General features: G+C 30.0%; 2 protein-coding genes and 1 long non-coding RNA gene across 13 annotated transcripts in view; 1 reads left to right on the forward strand and 2 right to left on the reverse strand.

Moving 5' to 3' along the window:
• LOC128389001 (uncharacterized protein DDB_G0283357-like) overlaps positions 1-2,968 on the reverse strand; it is a 31,810-nt gene extending 28,842 nt beyond the window's left edge. For 7 of the 9 annotated variants that reach the window (XM_053348500.1, XM_053348504.1, XM_053348503.1 and 4 more), the window contains exons 1-7: positions 2,805-2,968; positions 2,636-2,726; positions 2,249-2,536; positions 1,770-1,983; positions 1,221-1,670; positions 743-1,119; positions 194-395 (exon numbers count right to left, since the gene is read on the reverse strand). The gene's annotated coding sequence lies outside the window, so the exon portion shown is untranslated. The remainder of the gene's footprint in view (positions 1-193; positions 396-742; positions 1,120-1,220; positions 1,671-1,769; positions 1,984-2,248; positions 2,537-2,635; positions 2,727-2,804) is intronic. The other 2 variants (XM_053348501.1, XM_053348507.1) reach the window with 2 other exon arrangements.
• Positions 2,969-3,151: 183 nt separating this feature from the next.
• On the forward strand, positions 3,152-3,613 carry LOC128388929 (uncharacterized). Its single transcript, XR_008325374.1, has 2 exons — positions 3,152-3,375; positions 3,443-3,613. It is a non-coding gene; the product is annotated as an uncharacterized LOC128388929 (long non-coding RNA).
• A 95-nt stretch (positions 3,614-3,708) lies between these two features.
• Positions 3,709-19,578, reverse strand: LOC128388928 (rap guanine nucleotide exchange factor 4-like). 3 transcript variants are annotated; one of them, XM_053348397.1, is made up of 9 exons: positions 19,123-19,578; positions 18,552-18,637; positions 13,122-13,538; positions 9,590-10,229; positions 6,315-7,514; positions 5,269-5,651; positions 5,014-5,192; positions 4,594-4,891; positions 3,709-4,359 (listed from the first exon to the last, which is right to left on the reverse strand). In XM_053348397.1, exons 1-9 carry the CDS (start codon positions 19,247-19,249, stop codon positions 4,048-4,050), a joined length of 3,642 nt encoding a protein of 1,213 aa, XP_053204372.1. In that variant the 5' UTR covers positions 19,250-19,578; the 3' UTR covers positions 3,709-4,047. The 3 variants fall into 3 exon arrangements, with proteins under 3 accessions (XP_053204372.1, XP_053204375.1, XP_053204374.1); XM_053348400.1 differs by lacking the exons at positions 18,552-18,637; positions 19,123-19,578 and adding exons at positions 16,282-16,353; positions 16,495-16,689 and having other exon boundaries at positions 3,710-4,359; XM_053348399.1 differs by lacking the exons at positions 18,552-18,637; positions 19,123-19,578 and adding an exon at positions 16,282-16,689 and having other exon boundaries at positions 3,710-4,359.
• Between the last annotated feature and the right edge of the window lie 106 nt (positions 19,579-19,684).

Genomic DNA, 19,684 nt, shown 5'->3' on the forward strand with positions numbered 1-19,684 from the left:
GAAACGGGTGAGGTGAAGTGGGAGTTATCCAACCAAGTCCGTTAATATTAAACAGTCGATATAAAAATACTGCAGGAAAAAAGAGGAAACCTTTTCTTCATCTTTTCCTCATTTCATCAATACTGAAAGTCTCTCTTTTCTTTTCCTTCTAACTTGCTCCCTTATCATCATTTTCTCTTTCTATTTTACTTACATTTAGAATTGAAGACCGGTACAACTTTACGCATTCTCTGCAAGACTTTTGGGTTAGAGATGATAGAAACATCAACAGAATAATAATAAAAGATCCCCAGAGATTGTAAGTATTTAGATGGCTCTCAATGATTATCGTTCTGAATTTGTTTTAACAGTCAAAAAAGATGAAAAATCAGTTCCAGGTCAATATTTGAATTGATCTGGAAAGAAAAATTTACATTAAATTAAATTGTAACCACAAAATGGAATCGAATCCTATCAAACCTTATCGAATCTTACTCTCGAACAATTGATGAAAAAAATCGTAAAGTCTTCATTATTGCTTGAGAATCTACTTTGAAATTGAATTGTCTCATTAATATTTCGTCAAAATGGGACAATTCAAAACCTCTTGTGAAAATCAGCTGTTTGAATGATCCAATTAGATTTTTTTCCAAGTTCATCAATGGTGCCCTTGTCTCACTTTCTCTCTCTCTCTCTCTCTCTCATGCACTTTCACAAAGATTAAACAGAAAGAGTAAAATAACAAGAGAGACAAGATAATCACCTACTGATCTTGATCTGGTTTCTGAATAGAAACATGTAAACATTTCATTCTGTAATAACCATTACGAGGTAATTGAACCTTGAATAATCCAGTAAAATCTGCGCATCTCCACCAAGGCTCAAAATAATATTTTCATGGAGACGAAAAGAAAAAGAATGATAATAAAATCATCTTGAAATCGTCACTGAGGATAACCATTATTCTCAAACTTTTGAGTCTAGTCATTGAACATTTCCAAATGATAAGTTGATTGTTTGTTTCAACGGCGGTTCCTCTGGTGAAATCGATTCAAAATTCAACCGCTATAATCATGTCAATTCTACTGTTATGGAAATCAGCTGCTCCTTAGTATCCTAGCAATAGATGATGATGAATATCTGATTGAGAAGAGAAAAAAAAGAAACACAAATTGTAAACTATTTAGTTGAATTTGTTAAATGGATGTCAGATAAATGGATCACATGTGAAAACAAATTACCCAAAATGGTGTTGATGTTACAAGAGTTCAGGGTGTCTTTTTTTGTAGCTCTCTATCTCTCTCTAAGATCATGATAACTTGGTGGATAAATTGTATTGTGAGACTCAAATATTCTGAGATGATTAGAATTCCAGAACAATTTATCATTAGCTATTAGGTTAACAGTAATTCATGGTGTTCAAGTTATACTAATTTAATAACCGTCTGATCTTTATGAGAGAGAAAGAGATAAGCTGAACTAAGGATCAAATTGTCAATAAGTTTCAGACAGTTTGGACGTTGATCAATTGTCGCTCTAATTTGATTGTTATCCAGATATTCAAGCCTTTTCCTCTTTCAGATAAATCGCCAGTAATGTGTAAATGTGACAGTCGACACAAAGATTTTACATGTAATTTCCAGGGAATATATTTTTCTGTCATCTTCTTGTACACAGGTATTAGATATGATCTGGGAGAAGGAAAAAAAATTGAAACAGAATTTCAAGAAACATTAATAATGGTAATCAACTGGTCATTTAATGGCCTTGAACAGATTTAACGCACTTACGTACACTCATCAATCTCGTTTTAGCTTTTACAGTCTCTTTCTTTTCCTTTTTTGATTCATTGATTTGCAATTCGCTTCTTTTTTTGGTTCTTTCTTTATATGAACTTGGAACTGAATCTGGAATCGAATTACCATTTAGTTGTTAAATCTGGTTTCATGTTTTACTCTTTTCTTCCTTTGATTGTGTAAATCGATGATCAAGAGAATAACCAATCTGAAGATACCAAAAGATGGAGAGAGAGTAAGGAAAATTAAGAGAAATGAGGTAATAAATGAGTAACGGTTATATCAAAACAGAAAAAATTGATTGGATCAATCAATGAAGAAAGAATTGTTGATTGATTTTCAAGTTGATTGCAAGAAGATCAGGTGTAGATGATCATCTTAACAAGTGACCACATTCAATATCATCATGGAGAGAAGGAGCAAGAAGGAGGTTGGATAATGGACAGAAAGAGAAAATTGATAGAATACTTTACTTTCATCATGATACATGTATCATATGTGTGAGTGTCTTTGAGACAAAAGAAATTGATTATCTTATGTTTTCCAATGTTATTCCAAGTGAAGAGGAGGAAGAAAGAGAAACAAAAATTGAAACTTAATCACGTTTTCTTCTTGCAGGCCAGTTAAACGTTAGGTTTAAGGAGCTGTTCTTGATATGAGGTGAAAGAGAGAAAATATTTCAAGTTATCTCGATTAAGGTTGATCAATCAGTTGATAAATCTTAATTCATCAATCAGCGTAAATTGATTGAGATGGTTATCCTGGAGAAAGAAAGAAGAGAATAAAGAGAAAATTAGAAAGAGAGAAGAAGAAGAAAAAAAAGAGATCACAAAAGAAGCTTATAAATATAATTGACTTACCAAAAGTGTAGAAAATCAAATTGCTGGTCAATCATTTCTATTAATCGAATCTAAATTTCGTTCTCATGAAACCAATATCAGCAGCGATTATCTGTTACAATTAAAGAGAAATTAAATTTATACATTAATCAGGCCATTAAATGGTAACAATTTAACAAAATTTACTTACAGGTAAAAGTTGAAAGGGTTACCTAAGAGAGAGAGAGACAATTAACAAAAATTATCCAAATTTCCACCCATAGAGACAAGCCTCAATTCTCCTAATTTCAGGTCAATCAATCAAAATCCACACGAATAAAATACTATACAAGTTAAATTAGTAATTAAATTAATTACAATGATTAACTTAAATTGTCAACAATTAAAAGGTGGAAAAAAATTCGAACAAAAAAAAGAAAAACAAAGAAGGTAAAGTGGCTCCATCTAGCGAATCGAATTCAAATATAATTTAAATTCTAATTTCGACGTGTGCTGCCATCTAACGAGTGGCGAATAAAATTTTCGAATCGATGAGTTCTGGGGAAAGTTTAACTTTTTTCGCTCCTGATGAATTTTGATTTGATCGATATTACCTGTGAATTTAAGATTAAAATTTTTGTGTTATTGTTGTTCGTCTTGTTACACGGATCAAGTTGATACCAGGATTATGATAGATCGACAGTGGCTTTGGTGTTTTTCTTTGTTGCCCTTAAAACTGAGCTATTATTGCGTCGTAATAACTTCAACCATTTTGTTTATTGGTAAGTTTTGTTGTTAATTTGATGCAACTCAAGTTCTCTATCTCAAACTTATTTTTTTGTTGAAAAGATTGAAATCCTAATTTTATTTTTCTCCTTCTCTTCATGACAAACCTAATGAGTCAAACTACCTCTGGACCCGATTTTCATCTTCGTTTCAAACAACCATTTTCATGGACAAATCTATTAATGAGTCAACCCTCTAATACATTTACCTACATCAGGTATATTTAAACACGAAGATTCAAACATAAAGATTCAAACACTAATATTTAAACATGATATTTAAACGAACCCAAACTGAGCGGTTAGTTCAGTGCTCGAAAGAGCCTCCAGTCCGCTGGAGTTAATGTTTGAAGCATTAGCCATTTGGCATCAATAAAATCGATTGAAAAGAAAAAGGAAATTTTTTCAAATAATTGATAATAATTCGTAATTAATTTTAAATTAATATCAATCAATGTAAACATTTAATAAATTAGAAATTTTATTTTGTTAAATTAAACAATCATTGATCAGCATAATAAAAGTTAAAAGGTGCTACATTTATGTGTATATATAATATAAATAACGATTTAAATTGTTGATTGTATTTTAGAATTGGTTTTACATTTGAATAAATATAACAGTTTAATTAATTTGCATTCGATTTTTGATTTCTTACAATTAACCTGATTAGGTTCTCTTATTTTCTAGACTATGTGATATGTGAATTAGAAGACGTTGATTATCAATAACTTTTAAATCTTTAATATATTGATCAATTTTAACTAATGAATTTTTCCGACCCGAGAAAAGATTAACTCCTTTACTTAAATTGTTAACAATTGGATTGTAATTATTGATTAAATCACTTGAACCATTTGATTCTTTATTATGATTATTATTATTTCCATTGATTACGACTGAACCATTGACCATTGAATCGAATCGCATTTGTTTACTCCGACAGAATCTGAAAGTTTGAAGAGATTGTGATAACATAACCTGAAGAGAGAAAGTAAAAAAAAAAGAAATTAAATTCCAATCGATTTTTATATTAACTAATCAATTATAATGGAGAAAAAAATTCCAATCAAGTTGAAAAAAGAAAATTCTGTCAGAACTAATGAGAATTTCGATAATAAAAAATTTCTCTTCTCTTTTTCTCCTCAACGTGACATTTGAATTTCCACTTAATTAGATCAATAGGTTGATTGTCTTTTAGTTAATTGTTATTACCATTTTTTCAAAGTTTATTAAACTTTTATCGATGTGAGTTTTATTCCCTTCGTGGCAAAAGGTCATATCTTTGAGTATCAACGGGGTAAATGGTATTATCGGTGCTTCAAGTTGCGACAAATATACTCGATACTTTCGATGATTTCGAGAAGGTTCAATCAGAGACTCGTATTGGGTAAAAGTCCGTTTCAGTTTAGCGGGAAGCCGATCCCAAGTTTGCGTTAATCGTGACACGGCGATATTGGACAGTCCCATTGTGATGGCGAAAAAAATGCTCAAATTTTGATAATTTTTACAACTGAAATAGATGCAAAGAGATCACAATTAACTAATTGTAATAATTATCTCTTCCAAAGTTATCACTTGAACAAATGATATGATTGGAATAAAAAAGAAACACAGTTATCGTAATCAACTTACAGTCCAGCGACTTTGATAAACTTTCTCAATATTTGAACTCTCTTGGAGACACTAGTGGTCAGTACAATTTCAGTGACCACCCAATACTGAATTTCATTGAATAGCCTCAGGAAAAGGTCAAGATTTGCCGTTATTTTACCGAAATTTGACCGACCAAAAACATGATAGATAAATTCATACTAGAGAAAAATAGAAACAAGAAGAGAATATCAAAATTAAATCAACTTTTCTTTGACCAATGGTCAACCAATTTACCTCATGAACATTTTGAAATAATATCCACGAGTAATAGGTAAGGTAACAAGCGATATCCTGAGATGAGACATCATCTAGAGCTGAGAAAAATGAATCATGTTTGGGTCCTTCCTGTTCCGGTAAAGGGGTCAGTGCATCGATATGGTCAATCAGTGAGACAAAAATACGACCATTAACTGAGAGTCCAGTTTGTATTGAGACTTCCTTATTGCTGAATAAAACCCTTTCACCAGAAGATTTAACCTCAGCCAGAATTAATTCACCATCAGATTTATTTAATCCCAATTTATCAGCAGCGGACATTTTAACAGCTCTTGCGGTTGAATCAATGGTCATCTTCAAGGTAGTATAAGTATGGTCAGCACAATAAACCCTGCAAATAACTGAGCCAAAAGAAGTTGAAAAATGTCAACAAAAAATTCAATCCAATTACGATTAACATGATCATCACCATTGAATATTCATAATAATAGTTTTTTCATCTAATGAAATATTCATATTTCTGAAAATCCTCAACATTTATTTATACACACATATTCATATTACAATATTTATATACATATTAACATTATCATCATCATCATCATCATCATCATTATCATCATCATGGAATTGTTTTTCCTTTTCATTATTGTTCATCAAGCTTCATTTGAATATTATCTTCATGAAATAATCACAATGAAAACTCATGTTCCTTGTATATTAATAATGATACAAGTTGAGTAAAAAGTTTTTTTTCCATATTAATGTTCAATAGATAATCATGGATTCTGATTCAAGAGGATAACAATTGATTACCATGAAATCATCATCATTCTCACCATTGATTAAACTTGAAATGATTGTAATAAGATGATAATTACTCATCTCTCGATTAACTCACTCACTAGGAATTAATATCAATTCTATTAATAAAATAATCTCAACCATTGAATTACAATCAAATACAGTTAACTGTACATGAATTAAGTATTAGTTACAATTGAAATGGTTTAATTGTGATTATCATGAGCAATCAAAGTTATCAGAGGATACAATCAACTTACTTTCATCTGTGGGTTGAATTGATTGATAATGATTGTTAATTGTGTTCCAATCATCGTGATTACGATTATTTTTTTGATGATTATGATCATCACCGATTCCAATTAGATTATCGGTGATCCCGTTAGTTGACATACGACGTATTGGTCCAGGTAAATCTGATTTGTACTTTTGAATACCTCGAGTTGACATTGCATCTTGCCAGCGTTTCCTTTCAAACTGAATACCCTCCAAAAGGGTTAACTCTTCAATCAATTGATTATCAAATTTGGGAGAATCATTTTTGGACAGGTTAATAAGTTCATCCAGGTAACTCATTACATAATCATCTATGTAAAGTGCATCCGATATCAGGGTGAACCAAATTTTGGTAAACCTGATGACCCGTTTCTTGGAGGCAATGATAAACTCCTTCTCTTGTCGGGTATTGAGTAGATCAATTCTGTAATGTTTCAACAGGTAAACACACAAAAGGTGAACAGGTAAAAAAATTATATGAGTCAATATAAAATCTTCAAGAAAAGTGTCAACTCCTGAGAGATTTTCAAGGGTTAAAGTATTGGTTGAGTTTCCGTTTCCTGGTCGTTTGTTGAAAACATTGGAAACCATTTCTCGAGCCGATGAGGTCACATCAATTCGAGTCTCTAAAAGGTGTTCCAACATTTTCTCAGGTGTACCAGCTAATACCATGTACTTATAATGGGAAGAGTAATGATTGACCGGAACTGTGACCGAGGCTGAAGCAGAGGGTAAAGGTGAAGGTGAGGGTGATAATGATGAGAGTAAAAATCTAGAGACAAATTTTGAATGAGTAACCGATGAGGCGAAATGACCATTAGACGATTGTTGTTGATTGTTATTCGTTACTGATTTATTAATCGATTGACCAGTTGATTGGATGATCTTTGGAACCATTTTTCGTAATAATAAAACATCTCTACCATGTTCCTTTAGATGGACAGTATTTGCTTCAACATCTCTTAAAATTCTGTTAAAATCATCTTTGTCTACTCTCAAGAATTGACAGTTATCTTCATTGGTCACTATGGTTGCAGCCCTCGGGGCATCGTTCACCAAAGCAAGTTTACCAAAATCATCGCCCTCGCAAAGATTACAGACCACACCCTTACCCACAATGACCACATTAACGGTTCCTTTCAGGATAATGTACCAACTTTTTCCAGGATCACCCTGATTGAACACTTAGAGATAAAGACGAATCAATAATCAATCAATTGATGGAATGAAAAAAAAGAAAACTCTTCATGAATAGGAACTTATCATGGAGCATGATGACCATGATGACCATTAACAGATACAAATGACATTTTGTCATCATGAACAAGAGAGAGAGAGAGAGAGAAAGATTGATAAAAAAAATATCTCAGAAATTGTTTCTCTTTTCTCATAACATTGAGATTACATTTCCATCAGGTAAATGAATTCATGGTGATGATGATCAGTATTTATCATCGAAATTGATGGAAAACTAATAATAACAATTCGTGATATTAATAGAGAGCAGAAAAAACTATCATCCTTTCAATGGGAAATCTCTTGAACCTTTCGAGTGTAGAAAAAAAAACAGAATCGAATGGATTTTTTTCGTTGTTGTCGAATCTTCATTTTCACTCCCATGATATTGTTATCAGTTCTGTAAATATTGATATTATTGAGAGAAAAACTAAAATCTCATCAAGATAAATCATTGAGAGAATATAAAAGCAGCTCAATAGGTCATTGAAATGATTATTTTGAGAAGATGAAAGAGAAAATGTTTCTGAGTGAATAGAAAAGTGAGTAAAAAAATTTCGAGAGAAAAAAAGTTCTGATGACAAAAATTCACAGTCGAGGAGAAAAAAAAATCTTGAATATTCAATTTCAATGATTACCTGACAATCAATTGCCTTTAAGGCGTAAGTTCATGTAGGCTGGATTGATTCATTGGATCAAATCAATCACATGATGCTTTGGATTCCTCAGTTCATGGTGAAAAGGAAGGAAATTCTGGAAGTTCAAATTCAAGATGATTCGATAAAATTAACATAACTTTTCAGTCTGATTATTATCTAATAATAACACACTCATACAATTCTCAAGGGAAACTTGAACCTTTTTTTTGGAATTTCCATTCACCAATATAGTCTTCATGGTGAATTCAATTGACTTCATGATAGAATAGTAAATGAATAAACGAGAGAAAGAAAATAAAAAAGAGAAAAGTTCAAGTCTTGTTCATCAGTAAAATGGAACTTCAAATCTCATGGAAAAAGAAAAAAAAAGAAACAAATTTCATCTAAAAATTGTGAATCTCTTTCGCTAAGAATTGAATATTATTCACAATATTCACCATTCCAAGTTTCATGATGGTAAACAAATAGATAACTTCTGAATAAAGGTTACTTATGTTTCTGTTCTGGTTAATTTCTCACCACCATGATGGTGATTATTCACTTAATCACAATTAGATTCGAGTCATTATTAATCTCCACCCTGAGTTTACACTTTTCTCATAATAATTGAGTTATTCATGATCTTCACTCCCATGTAAATATTAAGTTGGAACTTTTTTTTCCATCAGAACTTTTCATTTTTTTTCTTTTACTCTCATGAATTTTCATCAGTTCATTTCTTACGTGACATGTTGATGATTTTTCATGATATAGTTTTGAACCTTTTCGTTTAGATCAAAATTGATGTTTGTTTTTACAGAAATGAATCTTCATGATACTAAACAGAATTGAAATCTGAATAATATCATTACTTTACAAAGAACCTCATTGAATAATGAATATCCTGATTTGAAGCACAACTTTTTCCTTTCCATCCCCTGTCTCATTCTGAGGTGAAATTGACATAAGAACAGAGATCAACAATCAATTAATTTCATGAGTTAATCTGGAGCCAAAAAAAGTAAGAACAAAATTTTCAGATTGAGATTAAGTTATTGATACCATGGGATCAGAATTTAAGATTAGATTGATGGCAAAGAGATAATCAGATTATCTTTCAACCATCATCGATATTTTTTTTCCTCATTCAGAATTTTATCTTCATATGAATATAAATATCATCAATCGAATTCTTATTCCAAACTGAACTGAAAATCTTTCGCAAGGAATCAAAGTAAAGATTATCAAAGAATAACAAAGAATAACAAAGGAATAATTTCAATTCTAATTGAGTTTATATTCTTCGATTGAATATCACCATTGTTCTTATTCATTACATTAGGATTAATACGGAAATGGAAAAATTAATCTCTCGATTTACTTACATACGGTTCCTTTTCTTGAGTGTTTTTCATAAGCAATAACGGAAGCCAATTCCTTACGAACTGAATTTCCAAGGTGAGATAAGGCTTTAATGTGCATCAGTTCATCATAGACAAAGTCCACCTCTTCCGGTGTCCGATCTGAGGCTCTTTTTGACCCAATTAACCTGAAATTTGCTTCCGGTGCCAGGGAATCCAAAATATCTAAACATTGGCCAAGAATAATATCTCTCTGCTTTTTATCATTCAATAGGTCAACTAATTCCCTGTCCAAGTGTTGACCATTCCATGAGCTTTCAGCATCAACACCACTACTGTTTCCTTCATCAATATCAACACAATCAACTTTAAATCGGTAGAAAATAAATTTATCCCAAAACTGTTGCTCTCCAGTAGTAGAGGTCAGTATACCCGCTTCGAGAAGGACATGAAACATGGTCGCCGCTTGACCTCTTGAATGAATATGTTTAAGTGTTACCATGGAAGATCTTAGCATCCAGTCAACCAATTCTGATCCAATTAAACAGTTTCGATGAAAAATTCCACTTGGATTATCTTTACGATCTCGAATCATATTTGGATCAAAAGTGATAATTAGATGATGGAAAATTTTACCAATCAAATTAAGATCAATTGGTCCATCCTATTATTGACCAATTAAAACAAAAAAAAAGAGAAAAATAAATCATTACAATCAAAATCCCAACAATCAACAGCTAATTAGATTCTGGTTAACCAAGAAAATCATATCATCATCAACCAAAGTTCATTTCCAAAGCCAATATTTATCAAACCAAGATACACAAATATGTAACAATCAACTAATCATTTCCGATATCACTATTAAGCTTCAATTTTTCATCTAATTAACAAAACATTATCGAGGTAATAATTAGCTAATTGTGATTTAAACACAATCATCACCAATGTTTTCATTAGTACAAATCAAATGGATTAATGAAAACAAAAAAATAATCTCATTGGTTAATTGCTGGTAAAATCTAGAATCTGATTAATCAAGTCTACTAACAATTAAATATGCTAATTGTTTGTGAAAATTGCAATCAAATTTAATGACAAAGATAATTAGATTTGTGAATTGTTAATGATTAAACTTATTCCTGAAGCAATTATAATTCACCTTTTTCTAATTGAATGTTTTTATTAATTTCCAAATTCAATTATAATCTTCAAAGTCCCCAAAGAGAGTTAATTGCAATTGATTGTGATGAGAAAAAAAAAGTTAATTGTGATTGAACAATTTGTATACCAGAGCAATTTAATTACAGTTGAAATACGATGAGAAAACAATTTAAACCGATTAACTTTTACCCGAAATCATGTAAATATCAACAAAGATCAACATAAAATTTGAATAATCAAATAGGCGAGTAAACAATTTGTTGATTGTTGAAAATTCATTGATCACGCTTCAAGCATTTAACCCAGTTGATTATCTAATCGCTGGTTAAATTTTTGCTGTTATTTTCTGTTGTAATTCTGATAACAATCAATGTTCAAGTAACAACAAAAAAATAACATGACAAGAAAATTAGAAATTCAGATTCTGACATGATGATGCAGGGAAAAAGTTCTGAATATAAGATTTTCCTTTCTTATCCTCCATCTTGTATTCTCATGTAAATTAATTCAACAAGAATACAATTGAAAGCATATAAACACAAATCAACAGTTGAATTCATGTTCAACATGATGATTATTTAGCATTCATGATGATAAATGTTATTGATTAAAAAAAAAAGAAGAAGCAATCAAATTGAATTGTTTTAACCTTTTTTCCCCCCTAATAAAAGTATAACAATTTGAATGAATCAACAAATGAAATTATCGAGATTGAGTTGAATCTTGAATTTAATTCATGATAATCAGGGATTGAGTTATGATGATGATAAATAATTGATTAGATTGCAATAAATTATCATTATTATCCAAGGACAGGTAATAATTTAATGCAAGGTATGCAAAAGGATTTACTTAATACAAGATGAAGATAATTAGATAAGGGATGAAATTGATGAAGATTAAGATGAAGATAAATGATGATGGAAGATGACAAAAGGCAAGTAAGTATCTCTGATGGAGAGACAGTGATGAGAGATTCACTCATACCTGATGATGATGATGATGATGATGAGAAGCCAAGGTAAAGGAAGATAAACTTTTCGACATTGCATCTTTTACCTTAAGATACTCACCTCAAGGGAAATCAATGGGAAATTTGCTCTTATCCACCTCTTCCCACCACCACCACCGCCACCATCATCATCATCATCATCATCATCATCCTTATCATCATCTTTATCTTCATCCTCATCACTCAAGTGTAGGTGGGCATAGGAGGAAGATGAAATTCAGTTGAGATTAACATGAGGGTATAAAAAAGATGCTGAGTTAAGCTGAAGACTTTAATGTTTACCTTGATAATGTAACAACTTTTCATTCAACAATCAACATGATTATTTCAATTAATTAACACCAATATCAGTCTATCAATTGATTGAGTTGAAAACTAGTTTCCAATGGAAACTAAAAATAATATTATAACCAACTGATTGTATTAACCTAATTTAATTCTCTAAATCTGATTAAAATGCAATGTGATTAACTGAAAATTTCATTGTATAAATCAAAGTAATCATGATAAAGATTAAATTAAATGGCTACACAATGAACACTATTGAGTAAACAAAACTAACAAAACAATTTGAATAATCAACAATGTCTATTGTATAAGGTTACCAGTATTACTGTACTTACAGGTGAATCGATAATATCTTTAGAATCTACAGAATCCATAAAATATCATGATAATGGTGGTGAAAAAAAAGAGACACATGAAACTGTGCTAATCATGGAGAGAGCGAGAGAGAGAGAGAGAGAGAGAGATGTAGAGGGAGGGAACAACTATCATCATGGAATCTGATTCAGATTGTGAGAAACAATAAAATAATGATCAAGATAATAAAGAGGAAGAGATAAAAAAACTTCTAAGTAATCAGATTGCAATGAATGAGAGCCAATGAGTAATAATAAAAAAAGTTTCAAGATGTTAGATATTAATGGTTGAAGGAGGAAAAGTTCAGGTAAGGCTCATGATGAAGTTCTGGAAGAAGAGGAAAAGAGAGTGAGAGAGAAGGAAGATTCTAGCTCATGAGAAAAATAAAGTAGCTGAAGATGATGAAGAGATGAGAATAAAAAGTTCCAGAGTAATAAGTTCCAACATGAGTTCGAAACAACTATTATTACTTATCTCTCTCTCTCTCTCTCTTTCTTCGTTCCCATGAACATTTACCTTTGACTGAGATAAAGTTATTAGGTTTATTTTTTCATTACCATGGAGTGAAATAAAAACTACCATGGACACAGATACACTTACTGAGAGAGAGAGAGAGAGAGAGAGAGAGAGAGAGAGAGAGAGAGAGAGAGAGAGAGATGATGATAAAATGATGATAATTTTTTTTCTCTTGGTGGTGAACTATAATATCTTGCTGAATTCATGTTGACCAATACTTACCCATTCAGTAGACTTGAATCGATCTGATAAATTATCAAGGGAATTGTTTTTCTGAGTTGAATTACTTTTCCTGTTGTTGGTGTTGTTCAGATTATTAACATTATTATTAGTCCCATTTGTCGAATTATTATCATAAACTGGATTAAGTACAGAATTTGCTGTTGCTTTTGTTTCTTCCTGAATACTTAGAGATCTATTAAAGGAAGCGGTTTTCAAGCACCGAAGACCCACCAGCGGGGTAACAATGTCCGCCATCAGGTGAGAATTACCTTCCCAGATTTCTTGGAATTCATCTCGACGAACTCGCAATAAGGTACATGGTTCATTGGTTATCACCGAAACTGAATGAGGTTTACCTGTCAACACAGATTCACCGAATCCCGTTCCAACGCCCAGAGTACAAAGAGTGACCACTTCCTGTTTCAATGGGCGAGAAAAAGGTAAAAGGTTAAATTGATAATAATTCTGAGGTTAATAATGAATAACCTTTCCAGTGAATTTATTAATTAATCACTACTTCTAATGATTAAATTATCTCATCGTAATGAATCTTATTAATATATAAGTATCATCATGATGATTTTGTCATCTAAATCTCGTTAATGAAGTTAATCAATAAACCAAAATTTCATCACGATACCAACTTTCAAATCTTTTTTTATGAACTTTTCATGATTTTCTTAATTGAATTTCTGATTTCTATTCAAGATGATTAGTTGGATTATGGTTTGCTAATCATTTTAAACAAATATTGTTAAAATATGTTGTAAAGTTATCGGATTAGAAACATTAAATCATCTTGATGATTTACTAAATTGAAGAATTAAAAAAAAATATTCTAACCCAATTATTCAGTTGAATGTTGAGCTAATAATGGAATCACTTCCAGAGACTAATAATAAGAGAGGAGATTGTTACCTTGTGAAGCGAATTGAATGTTTAATGTATACACAGGAAATTTTAGAACTTTTCGAATTTTTTGTATATTCGAAAGAGAAGAAAAAAGAAAAGAAAAAAAGTTTCTTCGAAAAAAAAAATGAGAGAGTAAATAATAGAAATCTCGATTTGTGTCAATATTTAACTGAAAATCTGAATATTGCAACGATTCTGAAAGCATCGAGCTCATCGTCATGAAGAAAACCATGATAACTAATTTTATCGAATTTATTTTTTTCTTTTCTCTTTTTATTTTTTATTCTGACCTTCTAAGGTTCAAACTGTGTTTTTTTTTCTCAATAAACTTTTCATAAGTTCCATATCTTCATGTAATAGAATCATGATCACCATGAATCATGATTCAGATTAAAGATGAACTTACCATCTAATTCACATGTAAATAGTTTTCCATTAAACTTATCAGATTTAAGTTCTAAATATAGAGATTTATTCATATTAAATTCGTAGGCGATTTATTTTTATCTGAATGATTAGAACAATAAGAATTCATGATAGAAGATAAATTCTTTCACATTCATGATTATTGAGATTCTTTATTATCAACTGATTAGTTTGATCAATTTACGTCAATCAATAGTAAACCAATTAAATCAATCATCAATGACAATTTACCATGTTTATCATAGTATTTTCAGGAAAAATTGGTTCAGTCAATGATTCATTTTGCTGAATCGATCTTGTGGAAAGAAAATTTCATGGTAAAGATTCTGAATCATTTTGACCCAAAGAAAATGAAAGATGATGAGTCAACTTGTGGAAAGAAATAAAGAAGAAAAGTTTTCCATTAGAATTGAAGATAAAATTCTGATGGAAATGGAAAAGTTTCAATCTTTCATGACTTTTCCATCATTTCTTTCAGAATTTCATGCAAAAATTTTCTTCTTCACAATTCAGAATATTCAATATTTGAACATATCATGAAAAGGAAAAAAAACCGCTCAGGAAAGGAGATGGAAAAGTCAACTTCATGGTAAAGTTCAATAATCAACTTTCTCATGAACCTGAATCAGAACTTTTGAAACATGATCGTTCAACATGAACCTCTATGTATTTAACTTGATTCTCAATCCAATTTAAATTGTTCCCTTACCATTATTATCTAAATTCCTAATAACTGATCAACCCAATTTGTTCATTTTAAATTAGCTTAAATTGTTAACATGAATCAATTAATGGACCTTAATTAACACAATTGGTGAATCAAACAATCAAATCATTGATGAAACAAATGATTAAACGTAATCAAATTAAAACCATTTACAAGGATTCGAAAGTTTTACTCTAATTGTTTAAATCAATACAACAATTAGTAATTAGAATCAATAGAAACAATAAAAAATAATCTAATTGTCACTTTAATTGTTGATTTTGCTCAGAAATTGTGATTCTTTTACTTTCCAACTTGAATTTCATGGGATAACTATTGATCTTAATTCATCAACTGTCAAGCTTGAATATAATGTAATTCAAATTGTTTGATATAAATAAACAAATTAAATCATCATGATGATGACAATCAAAAGTTAATCATCAACAATTTAAACGATAAAACAGCAAAAAAAAGTAGCTGAAACCGTTGAATAAACAGAAAGAGATAGAGAAAAAAATTCAGCTGAATAATCATGATGGAAATTCATTCACTCAGGTAAACCTAGAATTCAAAGTTACCTTGATCCCTTTTCTATCATTTGAAACTATTTTTTCTCTAATTAACAGAACAATTAAAACTCTGATTATCCCTTGAATAAGAATTGAAATTAAAAATCTACCAAACAATAGATAATTTTGAAAGTTTTTCCATGTCAATTTCCGTTTCCTTTTTGTTCCCTTTTGTTTCTGGTCCAACAAAGATTGAGGTTAATTTACTTTTCCTCAGTTAATATTAATAATGAGAGAACTGTGAACAAAATGAAATTTAGATCAAGAGGTTTAGGGTCAAGAGATGACCAATAGAGATCAACACATCTTCATCATCATCATTATCATCAACTGACCCTCTTCATGGTAAAAGTTCAATTTCAATATAAAAATCAGGTTCAAGTCTATTCAATTCCCTGTCAATATTAATATATATTGTTTCCTATTATAATACTGTGAGCAAAGTATTGGTCAGTCTATGAGAGTAGTGTTGGTCAAGATGGATGGAGATGGTCAACAAGATTTAATCAAGAATAGGAAGAGAAAACAAAATTGTAAATATTACCTTTGGATCCTTTGAAGTAACATTATTATTCCCATTGACCCAGTAAATTGCTTTCCTTTTGGTCAACATAATCTAATTGTGATTAACATTGAGCACAATTAAATTTTCACTAATCAAAATGAATGTTAATTGTCACTTTTAACATTATAATTAACATCACACTCATTTAAATAAATTTGATTGTCATTCTGTCAATTTGTTTAATAAAATTACCTTTGTTGTTGTTGGTTTATTCTTGATTGTAAATTAATTGCGACTCAGGATTAAAATTAATTGTACACGTTGATCATTTATTGTAATTGATTGATTACTCTGATTGTTGTTGTTGTTGTTTTAATTTGATTGCATTTGGTTGGTTAAAACTAATTCAACTTGAGATGTACTTTCAGTTTAAATTGTTGATTGTGTTTCTTGATTGTTACACTGATTAACAATTGATCTGATTAACTGATTACGTCAGGATAATAATAATATGATAATTAAATTTCAATATCATCAACAGAGGCGGTTAATTCAGTTTCATGTTAAACAATTTAATGATTGGATTAAATTTCTAGTCTGTTAATTGTTGTTGACATTTATACCAATCAAATTGCACTAAACTTTTGGGTGTATTAATTAAAATTGATTGTTAACCATTAGTGATTATTAATATGCTAATGATTAACACCCTTCTAAAAATCAATTGTAATTAACTTGATTAATTATTAAATTTATCGTTACATTTTCATCTAACTCTAATAGTTGATACAGTTAATAGTTAATTAAACTTTTACCAACAATTAGGATTACATTTTGTTGAGCACAAATTGCTTCAGGTTATAAATTGATTTAGTTTAACCAATCGTAAGGTAAATAAATGACAATCATACTAAATTGTCAGAGCTTAATTGTTGATTGTCAGATGATAATAATAATAATGATACAAGAAATAAATTTGATTGCAAGCACAAACAATCAACCATTAAAAAAGTAATCAAATTGTTCATAATTTAGGATTGAAAATCAAGAAGAAAACAAAACAAAAAGAAACAATTTAATCAAATTAACCCTCGAGTTATCAAGAGATGAAACTTTTACAGTTATTCAGCTTTGAGAGAGTTGAAAGTTATCATGAGTGATGAAAAATTCTTGAATCCATCATGATTAATATGCTTTAATTCATGAGCCAAAAATGATCAGAATTACATGAAAAGATAAATGCTAAAGGCAAGATATTCATTTAGATACATGATACATTTACCTGTGTCCATAGGAAATGTTATCATCATGAATATTTCATTCAACAATCAGAATCATTATCATCAAGTAAAGGTAGCAAAAAATTTGCAATGTTTATCATTTGTGACTCCCTGATGATAATAATAAAAATATCATGATAATGATGCGGAAAAGTTTTCAAAAATTTCACCCTAAGGGTTTAAAAAGGTCTCATGATAACCCAATTTAACAATGAAATTTTCATCATTCCTTATTTAATAATCATCATTATAAGCTAATTCCTAATGAACATGGTTCAGAGCTCTGAATAAAGTTCAATGTAGATAATCATCATAATGGTGAATAATAATTTCCAGATGAACTGGAATCATTTGCATCCAAGAAAACAAGATAATCATCATCATCTTCATGATTCTTTAAGAACCAACTCAAGATAAATGAGAAAAGATGAGAAGCTTAAGTTCATTGATTTCATGGTTTTTCCTTTGAATTCGCTCAGAACTTTTTTTCTCCTTCTTCTTCTTCAATTCTTTTTACTTTATCAAACTCAATTTTCTTTTCGATATCGATCATGAAAATCAACACAAATTCAAGAGTTGGAAACTTGAGATTAGCTTATCGGCTTTATCATTATAACTTAAACTTAAGGAGGATTAAACATTTTCTTAAGTTAAACTCCAACGAGTTCAATTAAACGATGTTACCATGAAAATAGGAATCGCAATTAAATTTCAACCAATTCATGAGGTTGAATAAGTTCAGACTGTTCATGAGGAAAACAATTTCAATCTTGTCAATGTTATCATGTTTCATTTTTTTCCCAATTTCTTGCATTTCGATAAAATATTGACTCTTAATCATTGAATTTGCAATTATAATCATCAAGACGAACCATTAGACTTGCTTGTTATCATTATTAATGTCCCTTAATGTACTTGCTGATCAATTGATCAAAGGTATCATCATATGAAATCTACGTGTCTCTTTATTGTTTCATGGAAACTGGAAACGGAAATGATGTCGGAATAAAGGTTATTATTTATCTTTACCTTTGATTTGGTTGAAATAACTTGAACATCAAGAGATCCATTGACAACAGCATACCAATTGTGAGCTTTATCACCTTGCCTGAAAACTAATTTCATCATCATCATGATTAATCAATAAGAATTGATAACAATGGATAAGATGAAATGAAAAAAAAAGGAAAAGGAAAAGGAAAAGATGAAGATGAAGATGAAGATAAATGTTAGAGTTGATAAAATTTTAAGAAAAATCTTCCAACATAAAAAATGAACTCTAAACACTTTTAGTCTTAATTTCAATCAATTAAATTTGATTATCGTTTCGATTGCATAATCCAATTAACTTGATTCACTTTGCTAATCACCAATGATTAATTGATTATTGATTAGTCTTAATTATATTAATCAACTAGCCCACAAACAATAACCAAATAAAAGGTAATTGATTATCTTTTAATTTCATTTGATTCAATGTTCAGTTAGCAAATTGATTCAAATTGTTATTGATTATGATTGATTGTGATTGGTAAAGACAAATGAATCAGTTAATTATATTAATTTTGTTGCTTTAATTGTAAAATTTAAAATCACTTACCAACAACTGATTTATCGAGTCTCTCAACAATTGAGTGTTTACAAATTAATTGTAATAAAGATGGATGCATACGATGAAACAATTGAGTTAATCGCAATTTACTAACCAAATTTTCCGGATTATCCATAATGGATTAGTGTTAATCCTAATCACATATAACTGAGTCAAAGTGAAACGATTAAAACAAAGTGTCAAAATCACTTAAAGGAGACAAATAAACAATTAACTTTTCAGGTGATTAACTTGATGTTGCTTGTTTTTGTTGATTAACATTTGATATTTGAAATTTGACTTTTGAGATTATCAAATAAAGGAAGCGGAAGTAAAAGGATTAATTGATAATCTTTGTTATTGTATTGAAAGGACATGAAGATGATTAGATAATTGTAGTTACATCATATGAGTATAAAGTTGATAGCAAATTGATGATGTTGATTAGATGAGGATGAAGATGTAAGTGTATGAAAAGAAAGAGAGAAAGTAAGAGATGATAAAGGTAGATAATGAGAGCGCATGGTAAATACTGACAAGGAACAAAAAATCATTGAGATGATAAAATGAA

Source organism: Panonychus citri, unplaced genomic scaffold (assembly GCF_014898815.1).
Source record: "Panonychus citri isolate SS breed McGregor unplaced genomic scaffold, ASM1489881v1 Contig00104, whole genome shotgun sequence".
Lineage (NCBI taxonomy): Eukaryota > Metazoa > Arthropoda > Arachnida > Trombidiformes > Tetranychidae > Panonychus > Panonychus citri.